The sequence below is a fragment of the Chiloscyllium plagiosum genome, chromosome 37, assembly GCF_004010195.1.
Source record: "Chiloscyllium plagiosum isolate BGI_BamShark_2017 chromosome 37, ASM401019v2, whole genome shotgun sequence".
NCBI lineage: Eukaryota > Metazoa > Chordata > Chondrichthyes > Orectolobiformes > Hemiscylliidae > Chiloscyllium > Chiloscyllium plagiosum.
In genome coordinates this window covers 33181947-33189423 of record NC_057746.1, presented here as the reverse complement: position 1 = coordinate 33189423, position 7477 = coordinate 33181947, and the positions used below count along the sequence as shown (strand labels likewise).

General features: G+C 44.8%; 1 gene segment (V, D, J or C); it reads left to right on the top strand.

The window, feature by feature from the left end:
* The window catches only part of LOC122541490, a 16425-nt gene extending 13841 nt beyond the window's left edge, over window positions 1-2584 (top strand). Inside the window, 1 exon segment of the C gene segment in view lies at window positions 2307-2584. Within this exon segment, the coding sequence occupies window positions 2307-2310 (4 nt within the window).
* The last annotated feature ends 4893 nt before the right edge of the window (window positions 2585-7477 follow it).

The window sequence follows — 7477 nt, the reverse complement described above, 5'->3', positions numbered from 1 at the left end:
CCCGACACACACCACACCCTTACCCTCACGACCCCGTTACACACTCCACACCCTCAGCCTCAGGACCCCATTACACACTCCACACCCTCACCCTCACTACCCCCTACACAGACCACACCCTCACCCTCATGACCCCTTTACACACCACCACCATACCCTCACTACCCCCTTACACACACCATATCCTCACCCTCACTACCCCCTTACACACTCCACACCCTCATCCTCACTACCTCCACACCCTCATCCTTCAGTTTCCCCTCTAAACTGAAGTCCCTCACTTTGTTCTGTAAAACGGTCACTGGACCTGAAACGTTAACTCTGTTTCTCTCTGCTCAGAGGCTGCCAGAGCTGCTGAGTTTCTCCAATTATTTCTGTTTTGTTCCCTCACCGCTGTGGCTGCTCTGGTCAAATAAATCTCCTCTTCGACACCTTGATGTGTTTGGAATGTTTGCTGCCCAGAATTAGATTAGAACACCCAGATGTCAATCAATTGATGATTTATAAAGTTTTGATGCTAATTTTCTGATTTGAACTCTCTGGTGGACGAAAATTGAAACCCAAAACAAAACAGCATTTGGCCGAGGTGCAAAGTCTTTGAGAGAGTGGAGTGTTGGGAATCGGGGAGTTACAGATGGGAAATGGCTGCCTCACTGCCAATCCACAATTTAAAAACTTCACTCTCATCAATTGGATCTCCCAGATCCTCAGAAAGTGATTTGGAAGTGAGGTCTTGGATTTGGACTAGCTGTTGCCCCCAGATCTCCACAGTTTGTACAGATACATGGATAGGAAAAGGGATCTAGACCAAAAAAGGCCTCTTTCTGTGTCATATGGCTGCGTTGGATCTTCCAAATCTCCCCAGCCAGTTGTGCTTCTCAGAACCGCTGGCACCAACCTCTCAACTCTCTGTCTGCAGCTGAAACTAGCTACATATGTCAACACCTTTGCAATATGATGCATTTATGCCTGTGCTGGAAGGAACACACACTCTTTCACACTGCCTCATCCTCTGCATACTAAATGTATACATTCTAGTACACTGAATTAGTGAGAGCATGGGGGGCAAATTGTTCTCCATGGTAAGACCTCAGCCAGTCAGAGTTGGCTTGCTAGCTGAACAAGCCATGTTTCTCTTGCCCCACCCCACCCCCATGTAGAAATGGTTGTGAAATTTGACATTCTTGCACATGTTCTGATAAACAGATGATGGAAAATGTATTCCTGATGAAGGGCTTTTGCCTGAAACATCGATTTTACTGTTCCCTGGATGCTGCCTGAACTGCTGTGTTTTTCCAGCACCACTAATCCAGAAGATGGAAAATGTCTCTGTTTTCAGCAGGATTCAGAAAAGTCAGCAAGGCCCCAGCATTGAACATGAAAGTGTCTGGCGGTGTAGGTGGGATGGGCTGTAGTGTCCTTTTTAAGTTAAATCGCTGTCTGTCCCTCCTGTCCACTGAATACAAACCACACCCTCTGCCTTGCTTTTAGAGCTGAGGATCCCACGCATTTTTTTTTTCAAATAGTAATTTAGAAACATTTTGTCCATCCTGGAGGTAGTGAGAAGGGGGATAAAGAAAAGGGCAGGTTTGCCCCGGAGAGATGCCGTCCCCACCTTCCTGCCCCCTCTGACTCAAAATCCTGGGAAAAAAGGTCAAAGGGCAACAGTCTCAACCAGACAGTAATTAAGGCTCTTAAACAATCAATTAGTGACCAACTAATAGCCTCGGCTTGCCCCCTACCCTCCTGCATCCCCCCCCGCCCCTCCCTTGACCCCTTTCACTAAGGTGAGAGAAGTGACTACTTTCCTGACTGGTGTAACCATGGTGACCCAATCAGCATGAATGTGGGGCAGGTGAGGTCTGAAAGCCACCCCTCTGTCATTGCCTCTGCCCACCTCTCCCAAGAAGAAGAAATAAAATCCTTCCCCTGTTGGATTCAACTCGCTCCCCCTACCACCCCCACTCCACACCCCGACCACTCATTTGTAGTCCTCAAACTTGGACTTCTAGATCTGAAAGTTCCTGACAGCCTCTGATAGGCCAGCCACTTCTGGTCACTCGGATCTGCAGTGTTGGTGAGGGTAGGGGAATATGATAGGGCGAGTTAATTGCCATCACTCCCCTCTCAGCCTGAGAGGAGCTGGTTGGTCAGTGACCCAGTGAGCTATCCCATCGCTGGGGCCTACTGACCAGCATCATCCTTCAACGTGTGACAAGTTCAGCTCATAACCTCCTGCAGGAAGGCTCTTCATTAGAAATTGTGCCCATCATGAACCTGCTCTTGAAATAATCTTTCTCTTTCAGTTGATGTTCCTACCAACGATTGACCCAATCATCTGAAATCTTCAAATGCCCTCACCAACGAAACACTGAAGTGACATTCCTCATCAGACGGAGTGAGAGCTATTTCATTCTCTTACCCACTCATGGTGATTTGAAACTATTAATAGTAAAAAAAGAATATTTCCCCTTTAACTAAATGTTAAATAAAACAGACAATCTTAGGTAATGAATAACTGATCTCTAAGGATTGTGAATTCACCTTAGAGCTGTTGCAAGCATTAAATAATAAAAATAATTACCTTGGCTTAATTGTTTTTTCAAAGTAATAATGTGGCTTTAAGGGGTGAATCTACTCAAGAGCCAGGGACCAGCGTGAGGCCTAGCCATCAGCAGTTAGGAGGAGCCTGGGCAGTGGTGAGCGTGTGGATGCTCTGTACATCTTTATCTACAAGGACTGAACTATCCATTTAAAAGTACAACTGTTTAAAAGACTCACTTCAGGTGTTGGGGCCTCCATTTGCCGAGAGGTGCGAGGGAGGAGCGAAGGACTTCTGGGAAGGATTTTAAGTGGGTGAGAGATGGGATCTGTACATGAAGGACGGATTTGCACCTGAACTGGAGGGGTACAAATGTCCTGGGTGGGAGATTTGCTCATGTGGTTCGGAGGGGTTTAAACTAATTTGGCAGGGGGGTGCCAAATTTGGCAGGAATCAGAGCCATATGTCTGAGAGGGGTTCAGTTGCAGACATGACAGTGACAGGATATATTGAATCTAAAAGGAAGGTTTCTCACGCGATGAAACAAAGAGTGTGTCTGCTTTAATGCAAGGAGTGTCCGAAATAAGAGTGACGAACTTAGAGCATGGATCAGTGCTTGGGACTATAATGTTGTGGCCATAATGGAGACGTGGATTTCACTGGGGCAAGAATGGTTGCTTGATGTTCCAGGGTTTAGAACATTTAAAAAGAACAGGGAGGGTGGAAAAAGAGAGGGGGGGGGGGCGGGGGGCGGTGGTGTAGCATTGCTAATCAGAGAGGACATCACAGCTACAGAAACGAAGGTTGTTGAGGAAGGTTTGTTTACTGAGTCAGTATGGGTGGAAGTTAGGAACAGCAAGGCAACAGCCACCGCATTGGGGGTTTTCTACAGACCACCTAATAGCAATAGAGAGATTGAAGATCTCATAGGCGGGCAGATTCTGGAAAAATGCAAAAGTGGCAGGGTTGTTGTTCTGGGTGATTTCAACTTTCCCAATATCAACTGGAAACTCCTAAGTGTAGATGCTCTGGATGGAGCCAATTTTGTTAGATGTGTTCAGGAGTGTTTCCTTACTCATTATATTGATAGACCGACAAGGGGAGAGGCCATTTGGATTTGGTGCTCGGCAACGAGCCAGGACAAGTGTCAGATTTCTTGGTGGGAGAACACTTTGGTGACAGTGATCACAGCTATCTCACATTTACCATAGCCTAGGAGAGGGAAAGGAGCAGTTACCGAGGGAAGATATTCAAGTGGGGAAAAGGAAATTATGACGCTATCAGACAGGAGTTGGGAAGTACAGACTGGGAGCAATTGTCCCACAGAAAGGGCACAGCAGACATGTGGACACTATTTAAGGAGCAGTTGTTGCAAGTGATGCACAAATTTGTTCCTCTGAGGCAGGTAAGAATGGGTAAGATTAAGGAGCCTTGAATGACGAGAACAGAGGAGCTTCTCGTCAAAAGGAAGAAGACAGCTTATGTAAGGTGGAGGAAGCAAGGACCTAGTACAGCTTTAGAGGATTACAGGCTTGCTAGAAAGGAGCTCAGAAATGGACTGAGGAGAGCCAGGAGGGGGCATGAAAAAGGCTTGGCAAGAAGGATTAGGGAGACCCCCTAAGGCGTTTTACTAATACGTGAGGAATAAGATAATGATCAGGGAGAAGGTAGGGCCGATCAGGGATAGTGTAGGGAACTTGTGCGTGGAGTCTGAACAGATAGGGGAAGCCCTAAATGAGTTTTTTGCTTTGGTTTTCACCGAGGAAAGGGAACTTGTTGTAAATGAAAACTTAGAGAAGCTGGGATACGGTCTTGAACAGATCAAGATTGATGAAGTTGATGTGCTAGAAATCTTGGATAACATTAAGATTGATAAGTCCCCAGGGCCAGACCAGATTTATCCTAGGCTGCTCCGGGAAGCGAGAAAGGAGGTTGCTAAGCCACTGGCGCGGATATTTGCCTCCTGACTCTCCATGGGAGTCATACCAGAGGATTGGAAGGAGGCGAATGTTGTTCTCTTTTTTCAAGAAGGGTAATAGGGAAATCCCTGGCAATTACAGACCAGTCAGTCTTACGTCTGTGGTCAGCAAAGTTTTGGAAAGAATTCTGAGGGATAGGATTTATGACTGTTTGACAAAGCATAGCGTGATTAAAGGCAGTCAGCATGGCTTTGTGAGGGGCAGGTCATGCCTCACAAACCTTATTGCGTTCTTTGAGGAGGTGTCAATCAGGTCGATGATGGTCGAGCAGTGGATGTGGTATATATGGACTTCAGCAAGGCATTTGATAGGGTTCCCCATGGTAGGCTCATTCATAAAGTGAGGAAGTATGGGATACAGGGAGTTTTGGCTATCTGGATTCAGAATTGGCTGGCTGACAGAAGGCAGAGAGTGGTTGTAGATGGAAAGTATTCTACCTGGAAGACAGTGTTGAATGGGGTCCTGCAGGGCTCTGTACTTGGGCCTCTGCTCTTTGTAGTTTTTATAAATGACTTGGATGAGGAGGTTGAGGGGTGGGTTAGTAAATTTGCAGATGACACAAAGGTTGGAGGTGTCGTCGATAGTATAGAGGGCTACTGCAGGCTGCAGAGCTGGGCTGAGAAATGGCAAATGGCGTTCAACCTGGATAAATGCGAAGTGATGCATTTTGGAAGGTCGAACTCGAATGCTGAATAAAGGATTAAAGACAGGAATCTTGGCAGTGTGGAGGAACAGAGGGATCTTAGTGTGCAAGTACATAGATCCCTCAAAGTTGCCACCCAGGTGGATAGGGTTGTTAAGAAAGCATATGGTGTTTTGGCTTTCATCAACAGGGGGAATAGAGTTTAAGAGCCGTGAGGTTTTGCTGCAGCTCTAGAAGTCCCTGGTGAGGCCACACTTGGAATATTGTGTCCAGTTCTGGTCGCCCTACTATAGGAAAGATACAGAGGCTTTGGAGAGGGTGCAAAGAAGGTTTACCAGGATGCTGCATGGACTGGACGGCTTGCCTTATGAAGAAAGATTGAATAAGCTCGGACTTTTCTCTCTGGAGAGAAGGAGGAAGAGAGGAGACCTGATCGAGGTGTACAAGATAATGAGAGGAATAGATAGAGTCAATAGCCAGAGATATTTCCCCAGGGCAGGATTGACTGGTACGAGAAGTCATAGTTTGAAGATATTAGGAGGAAGTTATAAAGGAGATATCAGAGGTAAGTTCTTTACGCAGAGAGTTGTGAATGCATGGAATGTGTTCCAACCGGTGGTGTTGGAAGCAGAGTCATTGGGGATATTTAAGTGACTGCTGGACATGCACATATATAGCAGTGAGTTGAGGGGTATGTAGGTTGTTACTATATTTTACATTAGGATTAAATCTCGGCACAACATTGTGGGCCAAAAGGCCTGTTCTGTGCTGTACTTTTCTCTGTTCTATGTTCTATCCAGCTGGTGGACAAACCTACCTTCGAGTTTTCAATAAGCTGCATCTACCACATCTATTGGCCATTTAGAAGAGAGGTAACTCTGTTTTGGGGGAGAAAAAGAACACAAAAACAGACAAAAGGCTTTGAAAAGCTGTGTCTAAATGCAAGACGCTTTCTTTCAGGGATTTTTGAGCAAGTTAGTGAAAGTCCTACCCTTTGCTCCCAGGTGGCGCTATTGCACACTGTAATTCCCGTCACTGTGATAATGTGGAGGTGCTGGTGTTGGACTGGGGTGTACAAAGTTAAAGACCACACAACACCAGGTTATAGTCCGACAGGTTTATTTGAAAATAGGAACTTTTGGAGCACTGCTCCTTCGTCAGGTAGCTGTCGGGCAGGATCATAAGAAACAGAATTTATAGTAAACTATCAAAGTTTCATACAACTGATGTGATGTCTTGAACAAACCTAGATTGCTGATAAGTCTTTAATCACTTAGAATGGGGATGAGGGTTTCCATCGACTAATATGTAAATCCCAGAATTTCTTTCACATTACAGTCCTGAGATAACTGAAGGTTTTATTAAAAAAAGTGACATCTCATCTCAGATAATTAATTAAAGATGTGAGGTTAGAGTCTCTCTGTATCCCAACTTTTATCAACTGTATCACACCTTTAATGCATTGTCTGAGCTGGAGATATCACCTATTTTTTAAATAAAATCTTCAGTTATCTCAGGACTGTCCTTTGAAAGAAATTGTGGGATTTACATATTAACCAGTCGAAACCTGTATTCCCATCCTAAGTGATTAAAGACTTAACAGCAATCTAGATTTGTTCAATACATCATATCAGTTGTATGACACTTTGATCCTTTACTATAAATTCTGTGTCTTATGATCCTGCCCCACTAGCTCCTTCATGAAGGATCAATACTTTGAAAGCTTGTCCTTCCAAATAAACCTGTTGGACTATAAGCTGGTGTTGTGTGATGTTTAACTTTAAATGATCACTATTCATTTAAATGAATGAATACTCTTGTATTCATCTAGCACCACTGAAAGAGTAAAAATGCCCCAAAGCATTTTATGGGAGCATTATCAAATGGATTATCATGCTGAGTATAAAACCTTGGTCAAACATTGGGGTTTCAAGGGAGCAATGTCAAGGAGAAAAGGCAGGAGAGGCAGAGGGGAGTAGGGAGGGAATTCCAGGGTTTGGGATGGCCTCTCTCTGCTGAAGGGAAGGAAATGGAAATAAGTGAGCGGTTCAATAACAGATGGCAACATAAAAGGATGACAGCACAGGAGGAAGCATTCGTCCCTTTATTATCTGCTATGTTCGATAAAACAACCAGTCTCATCCCATCATTCAGCTCCTGTTCTGGAGCTGTGTAGTTCACAGCACTTTAGGTGAGTATCTGAGTATGTTGTTTTTAAATGCACTGAGGTTTCTTTTTCATCCTTTCAGACAGTGAGTTCCTGACCCCTATCAATCCCTGGGAGAGAGAAATTCTCAATTTTAGACTATAAGA